This window comes from Anopheles ziemanni, chromosome 2, assembly GCF_943734765.1.
Source record: "Anopheles ziemanni chromosome 2, idAnoZiCoDA_A2_x.2, whole genome shotgun sequence".
NCBI lineage: Eukaryota > Metazoa > Arthropoda > Insecta > Diptera > Culicidae > Anopheles > Anopheles ziemanni.
In genome coordinates, this window is record NC_080705.1 from 70,599,885 (window position 1) to 70,615,880 (window position 15,996).

General features: G+C 43.9%; 3 protein-coding genes across 3 annotated transcripts; 1 reads left to right on the forward strand and 2 right to left on the reverse strand.

The window, feature by feature from the left end:
* Nucleotides 1-7,232: 7,232 nt before the first annotated feature.
* On the reverse strand, nucleotides 7,233-7,933 carry LOC131281680 (uncharacterized). Its single transcript, XM_058311028.1, has 2 exons — nucleotides 7,754-7,933; nucleotides 7,233-7,670 (listed from the first exon to the last, which is right to left on the reverse strand). The coding sequence occupies exons 1-2, from the start codon at nucleotides 7,931-7,933 to the stop codon at nucleotides 7,233-7,235; spliced, it is 618 nt and encodes a 205-aa protein (XP_058167011.1).
* A 383-nt stretch (nucleotides 7,934-8,316) lies between these two features.
* LOC131294857 (origin recognition complex subunit 4) lies at nucleotides 8,317-9,818 on the reverse strand. The gene is made up of 2 exons (XM_058322909.1): nucleotides 9,590-9,818; nucleotides 8,317-9,524 (listed from the first exon to the last, which is right to left on the reverse strand). Exons 1-2 carry the CDS (start codon nucleotides 9,779-9,781, stop codon nucleotides 8,334-8,336), a joined length of 1,383 nt encoding a protein of 460 aa, XP_058178892.1. The 5' UTR covers nucleotides 9,782-9,818; the 3' UTR covers nucleotides 8,317-8,333.
* Nucleotides 9,819-14,518: 4,700 nt separating this feature from the next.
* LOC131282711 (uncharacterized) lies at nucleotides 14,519-15,980 on the forward strand. Its single transcript, XM_058312242.1, has 2 exons — nucleotides 14,519-14,921; nucleotides 15,109-15,980. Exons 1-2 carry the CDS (start codon nucleotides 14,519-14,521, stop codon nucleotides 15,207-15,209), a joined length of 504 nt encoding a protein of 167 aa, XP_058168225.1. The 3' UTR covers nucleotides 15,210-15,980.
* The last annotated feature ends 16 nt before the right edge of the window (nucleotides 15,981-15,996 follow it).

Here is a 15,996-nt window from a genome sequence, read left to right on the forward strand (position 1 = left end):
TCCTTATCGTCTAATCGATGGACGACGATGGATACTTTAGCAGGATCTACGCACCAACGAAGGTGGAGTTGGTCCGGTAGTGTGCTATTTCTGCCAGGGATAGTTTTGCTCCTGTCTACTCCCCCCCGCGGGTACTTCGGCCATACATTGATCCATCATTCGTGCCTCACATTATTGGCCTCAGAACTTACGGCACACGCAAGGAAACAGCACGAACTTGTCAGGACCTACCGATGCAAACGCTTGAACCTGCATATATTCACGATTAGGCGTGACGTCTTGTTCGTTCACCAGTGTTTTTCGCCTCAAAAATGGCCGCAAATCTTACCCGGCCCGTAGATGGCCGGTAAACGCGCTGCACACACACCTGAAGGTCCCTTCGCTTGAAAAAAGCGATATGCTAATTTGTTTGCCCTCACCAGTTCCCTCCCTCCTCCCCAAAAAAGCGGGGAGCAAAGGGTTTGCCTCGGCTGGGCGTTACTCGTTTTAGCCCGAGCCTGCACACGAATATGTACGTGGCTACAGTTTTCCACTTCAGCACCTCGCAACAGCGGACGGGACTCGATCCGCTCCCGAGGCCCGAGGAGACCGTATCATTTACATATTTGATAAGACCTTTGCCTGCGTGTGTACCCACCCAACAATGCGCACTTGCAGTTGCGTACAACACCATAACCTCAAACGGCGCTCGGGGTAGGCGAAGGCACTGGTCGGAGGCACGTTTCGGAACTCCTCCTGGCCAATGGCCAGCGGTTGAGCAATTTATTATCGCTGGTTCCACTGTTCGCAAACGTCCAGCTCACAGCGGCGGACGTTCGCGGTTCAGGGTTTTCTACGCACGGGTTTTTTTTTTGTTTTTCGCTCCGAGATAAGATGGTGCTGATTAGATTTAGAGAATTTATGCTTGCAGCACGGTTTCTGGTTGTTGGCGCACGGTTTTCTCGCTCATGGCGTCTCGATGGCGTTGAAATGAAGTTCAACAACACGAGTTACGAAATATCTGATATGAGAAGAGATTGATTAAAAAGTTAATTCTAATGAAAAACAAAAATTGATTTTAAAACTTTAAGCATTATAGCACACGTTCAACATCCACAATGCAACCAACGTTTAGGAAAAAAAATTAGAGAAACATTTTGTTGTTGAGCTTCTATTTTCTTATACGTGTACAAATCAATGTAATTCGAGATTATTCTCTAGCATCAGCATAATCGTGACTTTATTTCCTAAATGTAAGGGGAATGCAGTGCATATTGTACGTTTGAGAGGTGTTCTTCTTATAACATTGATTCAGAAATCTTACATAAAACAGAGCATAAAAAATGTGCGGTTAATATTGCAGTTCCTGATTGAAATTTAATTAAATACTATTCTAAATTAATACGTGCTCAAAACGTCCTTACAATGGTCCTTATCATTGTGTTATTGTAAAATATAATAATTTATTCCAGCTATCCTCTTTTCTAGCAACAAATGTCAGCTATAATATTGTGTTTTCTTTTGATATATGTAAATGAGTTTACTTAAAACATATCAAAATATTATTTTCAGTAGAAAAAAGCAACATCTGATTAAGATAGGATTAGATGAAATATCGCCCGGCTTGTTTGTGTTTTCTAAATTATATTGCTACATAAGTTAGCCTATCAAATGACCAAAGAATTCAATGTTATAAATAATAAACAAATGCTAATGAGAATGAAAGCCATTTATTACCCGGTTGGTTGAAAAAACCACGAAGGAAAAAAGCTTCGTTTTTTATGATGTTATTTTTCTGAAACACTCTTCTTTTCTCTTAAACAGATCAATCAAAGAGCATCTGAATCACTACAGATTGGCAGATCACCTGTTTAATCATAATCTACACAGAAACGGTTTTGAAGCTTATCTGGATCTCATCTTTCGAAATCGATATAAATATTCAACTTATGCTACTCCCTCGAAGGCCGCCGAACGTCGGGTTTAGTGCTGAAATGAATGCAAATATTTATAATAAAAACTTTTCAACACCAGCCCCGCCCGTTCGACTTCCGAAAAGGGGATAGTCTCTTCCCTTCGAACTGAGCCATCGTGCGACCGAAAGTTGGAAGAAAGCATACGTTTTGCATTCATCATTGGCAGCCGGGCGGTTTCGTGTCCGAAAACCAAACTTCTGCCGCCGAACCGATGCGGAACACGCCAATTTGCAGCACTTTCTGGGAATCGAAACGAAAGGATAATGATATGCTGCACCGGCATTCTTTTGCTACTCATTTCGACGGTTTCCCTTTCCCGGGCGACCTTCGGCGATGGTTGGCCGAAGCAGTAACAAACTGCAGATTGGGACACGAGAACAAAAACCAAACATCTCAACCAGATTTCCGGACTAAAAAATCGACTTGTGTAGCTTGTCTAGACAAGCAATTTGACATGTTTGGCAGTTTTGAATTTGTTTTGCATTTTTTGTTTTATCGTTTTGAACCTCTCTCGACAAACGTTAGAAAGAAAAAGATTTTCTGACCAATGCTACTTCAGCACCGAAAAAGAACCCATGTTTTTGAAAACTTTTCAAATTGCTTCAACATTCTTAATTATGCACATTCTTCTGCATGTAAAAAAAAACCTTTGTTCGTTTGTAAAGTTTGTCTTTTCCCGCATGTCTTGTTGCGTTTACCTTTTCCCCCTTCCACACTAAAATTTTTCGTAGTTATCATATTAACAAACATGTCGAAAAACGGATGTTGATATCATGTCCGAATACAAGCTGTAAATAATGCTAGTGGTTTACTATTATCAAAAGGGCATAAAATCATAGGTTACTCTGGCACTTGCACCATGGCATTACCCTTTAAATCTATCGTATTTTAATTAATTAAATTTACCAATAATACCACCGACACAATTCGCCTAGGATTTACACATTTTCACGTTCTCCCTTTTTTCCCCGGTAATTGAACCGTTTAAACCAACCTACCTCCTGAGGGTCTGCTTGTATTTATAGACACGCATTTTTCTTTCCTTTCACAACCTTCGAACCTCGTGGAAAACTCGGCATGCCAATTGCCAGCTGAAGTGAAGTGTGCCACACGCTGTTCCTCAATAGTACCATCATCATCAGTCTCATCAGCAACTGCATCATCAGCATCACGAACAACTACCCGATCGGTAATGATCTGATTGTCGGCATCATAACCATCATCGTCGTCAATAGCCTCGTCATCGAACAACTATCATTGCACCTTCCCGAGGAACCATAAACTACGACACGCCACTGACGCTCCTTTTCTTCTTCCCGACGAAGACTTAACGCCGGCTTACCATAAACGGAAGCCCCACACAACAGCACCGAGACCGCCTGGTGCCCACCAATTCCGGCGTAATCACATTCAATTTCGTACTAATAAATGTCCATCGTTTGGCCCTAAATGGTGGTCATTGGGCGTTGGTAAACCGTGCGGCCGCAAGGTGATGAAAAATAAAACAACAACAAAAAAAAACAACATAAACAAACGGGGAGGAAAAACATAAAATGAGCTGCCTAAACCGCGTATTAAGCATGCATATTACCGGTAATACCGCAGCGTAAAGTGCCTTTTTAACGGCACTCAACACAACGCCCAATGGTACGGACGCTAAACGATTGTTTTGGGAGGTTGTCGTGTCCTGTGCAGCTGTGGATTTCGAGATCTTCGCTCCTCTACGAAGGGTTAAAGGGGTCTTTATTTATTTCCGGAACCGACCGAATTGATTCCTGTTTTGCATAATAAACTCATCACATGGGGGAAGACGTGTGCCGCAGAAACAAAATAAGAGAGTTGATGTAGGAAACCACAAGAAATGCAATTGCATGTAATTGTTATTAGATCAATCAAATCATGCCAATCAACGTGACAGCGGGAAGAAGAAAATGAAAACATAAGCACCTCTCCCGAAAGAGTGTTTTTCTTCCAAAAAATGCCTCCTCGAACAGAGGTACAGGAAATCGACACGCGATCCAACATGACGATCGTCAATGTCAGAAACGTGAGCTGGCGTTGTTTTACTTTTCCTCCTTTTCCTCGTCTTATCGACTTTTTCTGCTGTTTCTGCTGTGTTTTCCACAACCGTTTCCACGGCAACGGCACCGTGATTGGTTGATACGGTCGCCTTCGGTGAATTTAGCTCCGCCCCATTCCGTTGGGAACGCAAGCGAAATGGAGAGTTGTTGGAGTAAATGTAAAGGGGGGATAGTGGCAGTTGCTGGAAGGGAGAGCAGAGGTAAACCTTTTGCTGTTTGTTGCCTTTTGCTATCTTAAAGCCTCGCCATGGGCGCTATATTCCATCGGACACTATGGTTGCTTTTCTTGAGACGTGCTAAAAATTCTTTGATATCGATCGGATTGTTATTTTGTATTACATTCGTGTATTTTGTTTTAAAAAAATCTGGTCGACTAAAAGAAATCGTTTCCGACAGCAACCATATATTAACAAGTTTTTTATTCAAAGTACTTTATGACAAATATTTAATTATTCAAGACCATATCGAAATTTCCTGATACATCCAAATATATCAAAATCTTCTTTATACAGATTGTGTTTTTGAGAAATATGTTCATACAATTTGTTTTTTCGTCAAATAAATTGAATTTGGATATATTAGAAAACCTCAAACATGAAAACGATTCGATGATCAATTATCACCAGATTGCAACTTTTACAAGGAGCGTTTTGAATTATTTTAACAAAAAATCGAGCTAATTTCTTTGTGTAAACTAACTTAAACACGAAGATACGAGTGTGTTTTTTAACATTTCTGGTTATGATACTATATTACTGTTATTCAATGGAAGGATGGACATAGTAAGAACTCTAAAATTAATGTTTTAATGAACCGTCGTTTCTTATTCACAAACTTAGTTGCATTGTGGATCCATAATGTATGATATTATGAATCTTGAATGCTTTGACAAACTTCGTACCAACCCTTAATTTTAGTTGAACTTTAAACTCTGTAAAATAAGCAAAAGGCTTGAATGGAAAAATGTGCAAACAAGTAATGTTTAATGGTCAAGTAAAAAGTTTTCATTAGCGATTAAGCTCTGTGTTGTAGAACCAAACGTAAATTAAACTCATCAATCATCAATTTTGGTTTTCAATATGTAGTCAATAATAGCTTCCATACATACAATATATTCAGCTTGGTCCAATTTTAAATGATTCTTAAATAATAAATAATGATCGTAAATAATCTGACCGATTGTGTTCAAGATGGCTACTTTTAAAGAAATTATTTGATGTATAAGTATTTCAAATACTAATCCAACCAAAAAATGTCCTTATACATCACGGAAGGTTGATGATTCAAGGATTTTTTTTGCCTACTTCGAGTGACCTCAAGGGTATCTAGTACGGGTCTGGGCCACTTCAAGGCAATCGGTCAATTGCTAACATTCCATCTCGAACAGAAACGCGGACGAGAGGGATCCCCGTGACAGCTGTCACATTTCACGGTTAGTCGCGGGGGTATAGGATGGTAATTACAAAATCAGTGCCCCACGGCAATACCGAGAACTTTTTTTCTATTTTCTTTGCATTCCCTACAACAGTTGTGAGACGGAGGGAAAGGGAGAACCACGACGGCCAATTATAGACCCCGGCAGTCGTCTGGTGACCGCGGCAGAGTGGCCATTTGCCTGCGGGGTTCCTCCGTTCGCAGCGGAGTGGAGTCTACCCGGGCTGGTAAGTCCGCCATTTTACGGTATTCGTTGGTGCAATGAGGGAGCTAGAAGGGTATAACGAACGTCCTGTGGTCACTGCTATGCGGTCCCAAACGTACCCTCTGGCGACGGAGTTCGCTTCTCCGTTATCGAAGCGAACGCATCGATATCGGCATCAAACGTACGTGAGTCGATGACAGTGACACTTTGGTTGTTCCCCACCGAGGGGGCTGCGGAAGTAAGGGGAAACAAGGCTGGTTGTGGCCAACACATATGACCACCAGAAGACGACGGACCCCGCGGCTAAAGAACGAGGAACAAACGAGCCAATTTTCTACGCAAAACTGACGTTTTTTGTTTGGTCGACATTGCTTCCATTTTCCTTGTTTTAATTTTTCATTCCGTATGCTTTCCTTACCCCTTACGAAGGTTTGTTATGCAAATTTGTCGCTCTTTCTGGTACATCGGAGTATCACAAACCCATCGCCAAGGGAAACCCAATCTATTGATCGACGGCTTTTAAGCAGGGGTCGGCATACTATGACCATATCGATCCTTCTATCTGATGTTAGATCTTTTGAAGTTTTAAATATTTCTATCATATATTATATGTTTAGGGTCTAGGTTCCCAACTTGCCCCTTTTTCTAAGCATGCAATTTTTACTTTTGACGCGAGTTTTACAATTGATTCGTTTTACTTAGCGAAACTTTGTTATCATGTTCAAGTGAGTTTTGCATGAAGAAAAATCCACAACTGAAAAGGCCTGATACAACCTAAAAGATTTTCATAAACTGCTCTTTTGTCATGGTTATATAGCTTCCAGCATTATACAACGATTCTTCCAAAATTTTCGGAATGTACTTTATGCCCCTTCAATGAGCTAATACTAAAAGTTAAAGCATCTAAAGTCGTAATCAATACTGTGGTTTGAGCATAAGACCACTATCTTTAAATGTTGCTGAACCCTGCCGGCGGCAAAAAAAACATGATTCTCATTTCAATTCCATCTACTGTTGTACGATGCCGACTTTCAAACAGATGGTGAATAATTTAGCATCGAATTTGAAATGCAAACGTTCGACGAATGATGATGCAATGACTTGTGAAATTAAGGTTGTAGATATGCAGTATGCTTATTTATTTAAAACATGTTTCGAAATGAGACCTTCTATGAAAAAACTCGACATGTGTAATGCCTGTTTGTAAGAGATGTTTTGGAATTGGATCCAGGTGAATGCAAAGTATACCACATTTATTAAACGTATGTTTCTCGATAGGAAGAATTTAAAATAATTGTTTATGTAAGATTCTTGGGTTTGTTGCCTTTTCACTGCAATGGATTAAAACCGGAAAAGACATGCGCTTCCAAATGCTCTAAGAAACATGGCACAAGTTAATGTAATTAAGAAACACCTAAACAACGACTTTCGGCATCATTACCTCCATCCGCTAATCCGTATCTGTTTGTTCGAATCGTCCCTGAATTGTTTCAATAGAGTATATAAAGTATCCTGTGGAGGAGTTTGTCCTGTTTCGGGCGGTGGGGGAGTGAGGTCTCACTGCTGGTACTCGATACGTTCCTTGTTCGGATCGGCCCGATCCAGGCGGTACATGTACGCCCTGCTTCCGGCCACATTAAGCTCGTTACGATCCATCGGTACGTACTGTACCTGCTCCTCACCGTGCTCCCCCAGCATCTTCTTCAGCTGCTGTACCTCCTTGTCCCGGGCGAGCGATTCTAGCTTCCGCATCAGCTCCGGATCTTCTTCCAGCGCCTCGTCCAGCACCTCCCAAGAGATAAACTTCAGATCTGACCCAAAGAACAGATCGTCCGATAGGATATCGATGATGTGGTTCAGGTCGAGCGGACGGATCTTTTTGTAGGACTTGCTCGAATCATCCGTCACCATCGTTGCCGCCGGGTGGCGCTTGACGGTCTTCATGTACCGCTCGAACCAACTCGAACCACTCTCCTCCGGTGATGAGCTTTCCATCTGACCAAGGAGGAACACATTGTGTTGGTTATTAGTCCCAATATACTGTATTTATGTTGTGATTTTTCACCACTTTCCCTTACGTGATAACCTCCAGCGCGTCGTCCAATCCGAGGAACACTTTTCGACTGCTTGAGAAAGAAGTTCTCCAGATCACCCCGACGTCCGATTCGGGGTACACTTTTGGAGAGTTTGATAAAAAATCCGGGCGATTCACCGCCGAGTGCGTAGCAAATAAGACCGAACAGAACGAACAGTTTCATGACCGGACGCTTAAAGGGGACAATCGTTTGGTGGGTTAGCTAGGAAAGGTATAACAGCAGACTATTCCCCCAATTCCGCCGGAGAAGTCTTTTTATATGATCAGCGTTCGAATGCCGTTTCGGGTGGACGAGACATTTAACACGCCCGCATTGGAAATATGCAATGCAAATGAGTACAAATGCAGCTGTGCGCTCGTTGCATTAACCTTCCAGTTGGTTGAATCGTTGTTTTGTGATGTGTTATCGATTTTCCGACTTTGGCCTGCCCAAAACTCCTATTGGAATCCGTTCTTTCTAGCATGTTCGATACAGGAAATGCAATTTATGACGCTTAAAAAATATATTTTCGGCTTAAAAATGCTTACAATTGAGAAAATACAAATCATAAATAAAACACACTTTAAATTAACGAACTTTGCGCCCACTGCTTAATCTCGGTTGGCAAAAACTGCATCTTTAGCACCGCCTGGCTAATTTGACCGTACGTCAACAGCAACCGATGCAGCTGATATTCCTTCAGCACCTTCGAACCCCCAACGCCCGTCATCGGTACAATCAGTTCAAGATTTTTCAAATGCTCAAACGCCTTCAATGCGACCGACCGCTCGATGTTCTGCATGGTGGAGCTGCTATTGGCAAACTTGCCGTACCGTGTGAGGATCATCTCGAAGTTGAACGGATCCCGGTCGTAGATTTCCGAGTGGTGCTTCATTGCGATAAGCAGACACACCTCGAGCACGGATAGTCCCGCCACAAGGGCTACCTTATCGTCCGACTCGTAGCTTCTGCCCAGCTCCTGAATCGACTCGACAGTAATGGCCTGTCGTTTCTCGTCCAAACTGTTGACCAACTCCAGCAGCAGCATTCGAAAGGGTCCTTCTAGCGCGTCGTAATCGTATATGTTTTTCAGAACCGTTTTAACGGTAGGGTTCTTTGCCAACGCATCAATGTGTCGATTCCATTGGGTGACCCACTTTGGGCCGAAGCGGTAGAGCTGCAATGGGTTGAAAAGATTCCGGACTAAAACAAGCTCATCGTTATGCAGTGCTTCCTTCGGAATCGGCGTGTAGGTTGCGTCCATCCGCCGAAGCTGCTGTTCCGTAGGAAGCTTCAGCAAGTCGGCAAACAGTTGTACCCTTCCGTCAAAATCGTCCTCCGCTGGGAAGAGAAAAATCTGTCGATGGGAAAAGCGGGACTTTACTCGCTTCTCTAGCAGTTCGATCACATCCAGCCGGGCCGTGATGCCGACGACGCATATGGGGGCCTGGGCGGACTGTGCGACGTCGAACAGGTTGTACAGCAACGTTTGGTTGTGGTGCGAACAGAACAGATCGAATTCCTCCAACAGAAAGATGACGCTTTTCGATTTCTTTCGGTCACCCGCCTTTAAACACTCCAGCAGGAACGCCAGGTTCTCGGCGAACGATCCAAACACTTTACCGTCGACCGCGTTTTCCAGATTCATCTGTGCGGTGGCCGATTTCAGTGCCTGCCGGTCGTCGGTGTGTATCAAACCGTTCAAATAGACGATCAACGTGTTCCGGTGGAATGTTTGCTGAGGCAGCAATTCGGCCAATACGGACGTTATAAGCTGAAATAAGTAAAACCATTTCATTGGCCATACCACAGGATAATTTGCTCCTTTGAGTTACTTACGGTTGTTTTTCCACATCCTCTCGGGCCCAAAAGCAACACGCTGTTCGATTCACCTAGTTCCGCGGTTCGTTGCAGTAAATCTCTGATGTGCTGCCGTTCAGTTTCATATCCGTGAAACGACGCACGATCCGTAAGAAGACGTGCCTTGATAAATTTGCGAGTAGTATCGACTTCACTATGTAAAACCGGCATCACGCGATTGTTTCGGCTTTTAATTTCAATTCGATGAAATTCCATTGATCCATTGACAACACAATGTAAACACAAATTCCGCCAAAACAGCGTAAACAACCGTGGTAGTGTTGGCAGAATCGAGATTTCGAAGACTTGAAGATTCGATCCCTAGACGCATTCCAATGATTTGGAATCCCTATCTGATAGATTCCAAAGATTCGAATCCGATCTGACGGTTTCAAGATGATTGAATACTGAATCCAAGTGAATAGTGTGTATTTCTCTTGGGCGGATTCTAAAAATGTAATTAAATTGGGAGTCGAATCAGATTTGATTTGCTTGGGATTCGTATAAGATTTGATTTGTTTGGGACTCGATTTGATTCGGTTCTGACTTGATCCTAAACTATTTGAATCGACTCACAATGATTCGAGTGGAATTACCCAACGAGAAATTTTGGCGTCATTTTGATGTAAAAGAATTCTCTTGAGAACTGATCGCTCTTCTTTTCAGAAGTGTTTTACCCCTTCTTTTGCAGCAGATTTCCTATGCAATTTTGGATGTAAAACACTTCTGAAAAGAAGGGTAAAACAATTCTCTTGATACTTGCGGGACACCGCAAAAGAGAACTGTTTTGACAACGTGACTGTGCAACGTGTTTATAACACCTATTTCTGGCTATACGCGTAAAAAACGTATACCCATTCGTAGTAGATTATATGAGCTGGGTTCAGGATATCTTTTCTTTCCCATAATAATTATTTTCATGCAGGAAATATTTTTGATTGTTTTATTATTTTGATACATCTATAATATTATATATATATCGTCCGGTTCGGTAGGCAATCAGGGGAAATGTTCAGAAATCGTCCGACGCCTCCTCTGGTTCGTGCTGGCAAACAGCGACCACGGATCGTAGCAGGCTCCTTCGATGTACGATGTGCAACACCACTCCGTCATGCCCATTGAAAACACGTAGAATGCATTCATGTTTATTTCAAGCCGCTTCTTCCTCCTTGTCGAGACACTGAAATGTGTGAAAAGTGCGGACAAATCATCATCAGTAAGAACTCTCTGCTGTGGGTTCTTACACACGTACTTACTGTCTGGTGCGAGTAAACCCGGCCCCGGTTAACCACCCCGAGTCGGTCGATCCAAGCGCTGCTATCGGACACGGGCCACCGATGCTATGTTACACCCGGTAACAACCGATGATCGCCGTGATGTCCAACCGACACCGACCAACTATAACACTGAGTTGCAGTTTCGGCGCCTGTCGCTAAGGGTCATCGTCTCATCCTGTTTCCTTTCCTGCCCTTTTCCTACCATGTTTCATGATGTTGTTTAACACATTGTTTAATAAACTTCACTCCGATTCCGACACCCAAACCCGCGAAAGCGTTATTCTTAACTCGCAGCTAGTTGGCCAGACTTGCACAGTCAACAGTAAACAAACAAAGGTTTGACAGCCAGTACCTCCTTCCACTGCGGTGCCTCCGAAAAAAAATTATTGGTAGGTTATGAGGAGTCCATGCCTACCTAAAATACACTTGGCAAGGTTCTTTTAGGTAGGCATGTATACCTTTGGTAGGAACGTGCAGCAAGGTTCTCCTTGGGTAGTCACAATTAGTCATAAGTCGATCTAGAGACAATGTAATTAATTTCAGTTTACTCAATTCGAACGCTGGACATAAGTAAAGGTTTTTGCACGATTTAACTTAGGTTCGAAAAACATTCATGAACATATTTTTAACCAAGAAATACAGTAGAACGGATATGAATACGGAGTCAAAATTATTCAGACCAACACCTGATTTACATTTTTACAGGATTTTGAATAAAACTATCACTCTGCATTGATAATCATCTTAGACAATGTGACATACAAAAATGACTGTGCCGTCTTTCCAATGCCGGCGAACATCGTTTCCTTACGTTAGTTGATTTTTATGATCAACAGAACTGCAAACAACGGTGAAGCTCACATCGAAAATATGTGGCATGGTTTTATTGCAAAAAATGCGAGTTATCAGTTATGATTGGATGGAGATTCAGATAAGGATAAACGATTTCCAGACCGGCACTGAATGGTTTACAGTAGATATCCGACTTACGCGGTACTCGACATACGTGGATTCGGAGATACGCGGTTTTCAAAATTTGACAGTAGATTGGGTTTATAACATCGATGTAAATTCCTGAGATGTACAGCCACACTAATAAGTATGTAAATTACACATTTGCATAACTTACGCTTTTTATTTCGCTTATTGCAATTTATTTTATTCGAATACGTCTGCATTGCGTTCATATTAACGGACAATGTAATTTTTTTATATTCTATGATACATGTACACAAGAACGCGATCTCGTAACTCCTAGTATAAGCTATATGTCAAGCAATATTCGAGATACGCGGAAATTCGAGATACGCGGATTTCTCTGGTACTTATTACCCGCGTAAGTCGGATACCGACTGTATATCGTATCGCGACTGTTTGATGGATTCGGATTTGAATTTGGGGATTCGGTTTACCCACCACTAGAACAAAGCTGCATAGCACCAAACTGGCATCAACAAGTTTCAAAAACCTTGGTCACACCTTGACCAAAACAACTGACAACACGACAGAAAGTTGACGATTTGGCAACGCTTGCTGACGTGTGGTGTTTTGAACTTTGCAAGCCAGTCGTGTTATCTTATCATCACAAAAACGCCGATACCGATCGAATATCGGGTCGTAAACAATCTACACAGGTAAACAGATATGAGGATATTTAAACAAAGCATTGGGCGTAGTGCATACAATGACGGTGTGTTTGTTTGTTTTCTACAATTGTTGCTATCCCGCCGCCAGAAGCTGCCTTCTCCTGCATCAATTACGCGAAAATGGTTGAACTCAGCTCCAGCAGCGATCCGTTCCAGCATGGATTTCCGAACGTTGTTTTTATCGTCCCGGCAATCATAGTTGTGGGACTTGGAGGTACGTAGTTGGCGGGTCCAATACTAGCAAAACAAGTTCATAGCGAATGCGAGCCAGAAACGAAACTCCGAGGCCGGTTCTCATCAAACCAATGTTTGTAACAGCTTCCCCTAATACTACCATATGTTGGCTACTGTGTAGCTGACCACAATCTTACCTTTGATTAATGCCTCCACCAATGATGCAATTCGCGTAAATCCTTGAACACCGCGAGGTAATCGAATGCCTCCCACCGTTATCAGTAAATTGAACCCGATAGGTCCTGGTCTGCACACTCCTCCGATCGCACTCTACACATAGCTTATCACGCCAGTTACTGTTCACTGTTCGATCAATTAATACCTCCACCTGCTCCAAGACGTCCTGAAACAAAATGGGAGACGTGGCCGAAGAAATTTTCAACTCACTTGGCTCCGATGGTGGTGCGGCGTCCGAAGGTGCCGCTGCGGCCACCGGTGAAGTGCCAATAATGGACGGTGATTTCAAGATGCCCACGATGGAAGAGTTTCTCAGCATGCTGGACGGCATGGACAATCTGTCGGACGAGGAAAAGGAAGAGCTACGGGCGGGTATCCTTCAGAACTCGCTGCGTGGTCGACTGCAGGCCGGCCTTTCCGACTACCTCGTGTTCTTCGTAATGCTTTCGATCATGCTGTCTGTTTTCGGTAAGATACACGCAGGTTTAATGTTTTTTTCCGCTCGAAGATGGAAATCTTCACCAAAAGGAAGAAAACACCTGTGCAAACATTCGATTTTCACCGAGACAGAAGCCCGCAGTACGATTCACCCGACGGGAAACGGGTAGTCTCGACGTGGAACTTGATCGTATTGACACCGTTTGCTAGGGAAACATAAAGAACGGCATCATGGATCATAAAAATACCCAGGCACGGATAAAGGAAGCATTCGAACAGGCCAGTCCCGAAGAACAGCAGAAATTTTTGGATGCCATCAAGTCGTTGGGCAAGTTGCCGTCATTTACGAAAGAGCTGCCGGACCTTATTAAAAAGATTCGAGGTGATGCGGTCCAGAATGCGCTGCAAGTGCGACAGTATGCCTTTTACGTGGCCCTTCTCATAGTGCTTGGAATATTCGGTGAGGAAATTAATCTACAATCAGGGTAGGGAGTTGTTCTTGCAACCCTAAATACCGGTATCGTAAGGGGAGGAAACCTGTAAAATGCTGTCGACCGCCTACGAACCACGTGCCACATGCATTTCGTCGCGCCATGCAGTTTGTTTCGTTTGGAAATGGTTCGGAACTCTCACTTTTCCCTACTACCGCCGTTTCGCGAATCCTCACATGTGCATCACGTTATCTTAAGTGCTGCTTGGGTAGGCAAAATGTGCAACGTCGCCGGTAGTTGACCGCGCGCGGTGTACCAAACACAACGCCCAGTTGTACCTGGGTCTCGCCCAGAAACTTCCGTGACACGTTAGCACCTTTTTTTTTCTTCTTGCTTCTACCGGGTTATCCGTGATTTCTCGCGGTCCATATCATTGCGGCTGTAAGAGGGCCTCACAGAGTGGGCACACATTAGCAAGATACATTACCGCCACGTCATCCCAGCAATCCCAAGCCGACCGCGGGCACTTATCAGACGATAAGCATTTTGCCCCTTTTGTTCCCTTTTATCGCACCTTCTCCACACGGTTGACTTATTTATTAGTGGACAGCCCGCCGGCGAGGAGTGTGGTGTGTGTGTTGGTAGATTCCGCGTGGTGTATTCCCCGTGTACGACAGGTCGATAACGATCGCTCGCGCCGCAAACATGTCGACCGAAGGGCATCAGGAAAATCCGTTCATTGAGGCGCTCAACTCCGAGGCCCTCCGAGAACTGCTGCTGGACGACGAGAAGCGCACGCTGGCCGAGCAGTTCCAGCAAAACCTGCGCACACTCTCGGACATGTTCGTCAACCTGTCGGACGACGAGAAGCGCCAGTTCGCGAAGGACTTTAAGGGCAAGTTTGTGAAATCGCTCGCCCATTTGAATGAATTTTCCAAACAAAAAAAGATCGTTCAGAGCGCTGCGTCCGGCAGCAGGGAGGAGGAAGAGACGGCTGGATCGTCCCTCGCTGGAATGTTGCCCGGTGTCGGAATTTTTCTAGACGATCAACTTTCGCCTACTCCGATCGGATACGGGTTGTTGGTGGGCCTACTGGTGTTGGTGATTGGTGAGTTGTGCCACGCAAAGCAGGCCGGGCTCGTTCTCAATCTAAGAAGCACGATTAGGGAACCGCACGATTAGAGGGGTGTCGCGGCTGATCGATTAGGCTTTATCTACGTACCGCCCAATCCACATTCACTGACTGACCGCCCTCTCCCCGTTCTGCATTCCATTTTCCCGCATACAAATAATAGCATTCTTCGGCTACAAGCTGTACCTGTCGCTGACGGAGAAGGAGCGCAAGCGCGAGGAGAAGCTAAAGGCCAAGCAGGAGAAGAGCAAGAAGAAGAAATGATTGCCAGCGTCGGGCGGCAGTATCCCCCCTCGTCCGGCCGGTGGTGGCAGTGCCGATCGCGGCGGAGTACCAGTGTCCTCCGGTGAAGGGTCCGACGGAAACGGCACCGCGCGCCGCCAACATCATCATCTGAAGCAGAGACCGGTACAGCACAAACATTCCAGAGGAAAAAGACTTGGCAAATCCGCCTAGCCCAAACAGACTACTAATTACGCACCCCGCGGATCGAAAACGGACACGACAGAGACAGAGCAAGCAAGCATTATATAGTAGATTTTAGAGAACAAACATGTGTCGTGCGATCGTTAAGCCTGGCGACGATGTCCTGCGCAGACGTTTGTGAACCACCGCCTGGAAGGGAAACCACGTTGGGGTCGTTCGTATCGCGGGAGACCGTTCCGTTCTTTCTTGCAGCTAAGCTATTGAATGGTCTCATTCATTTAACCGACTATCGGATCTAAGTGTTTCCCCCGACAGCATGCACACGATGCGCCGACTTCTTCGCCAAAACCCTTTTACCTAGTAAACACATAATATTGTCGATTACACTCAACGAGCAGGTGGGAGAAAAGTAGAAGAAAAGCAAGGATAATGAGACATTCCACCACCCCACAAATACACATCCGTAGGGACACGAGAGGTTTAAAGTTATAAACTGCAATCAAGAGGTTTATTTTCCACGTTTCTGTGCAAGCATATATTTTAGAGAAGAATTGAATGAAATATGAATACCTATTGATAGTGGAAAAGAAATATAAATACTGTTTTAAACATTGAAGTCACGCTG

Coding starts and splice junctions, on each gene's coding strand:
- LOC131294857 (XM_058322909.1), bottom strand. CDS start 9,781: ATGCCGGTTTTACATAGTGAAGTCGATACTACTCGCAAATTTATCAAG. Junction 9,525..9,589: donor GAGGATGTGGAAAAACAACC/GTAAGTAACTCA, acceptor TACTTATTTCAG/CTTATAACGTCCGTATTGGC.
- LOC131282711 (XM_058312242.1), top strand. CDS start 14,519: ATGTCGACCGAAGGGCATCAGGAAAATCCGTTCATTGAGGCGCTCAAC. Junction 14,922..15,108: donor CCTACTGGTGTTGGTGATTG/GTGAGTTGTGCC, acceptor TACAAATAATAG/CATTCTTCGGCTACAAGCTG.
- LOC131281680 (XM_058311028.1), bottom strand. CDS start 7,933: ATGAAACTGTTCGTTCTGTTCGGTCTTATTTGCTACGCACTCGGCGGT. Junction 7,671..7,753: donor GACGCGCTGGAGGTTATCAC/GTAAGGGAAAGT, acceptor CTCCTTGGTCAG/ATGGAAAGCTCATCACCGGA.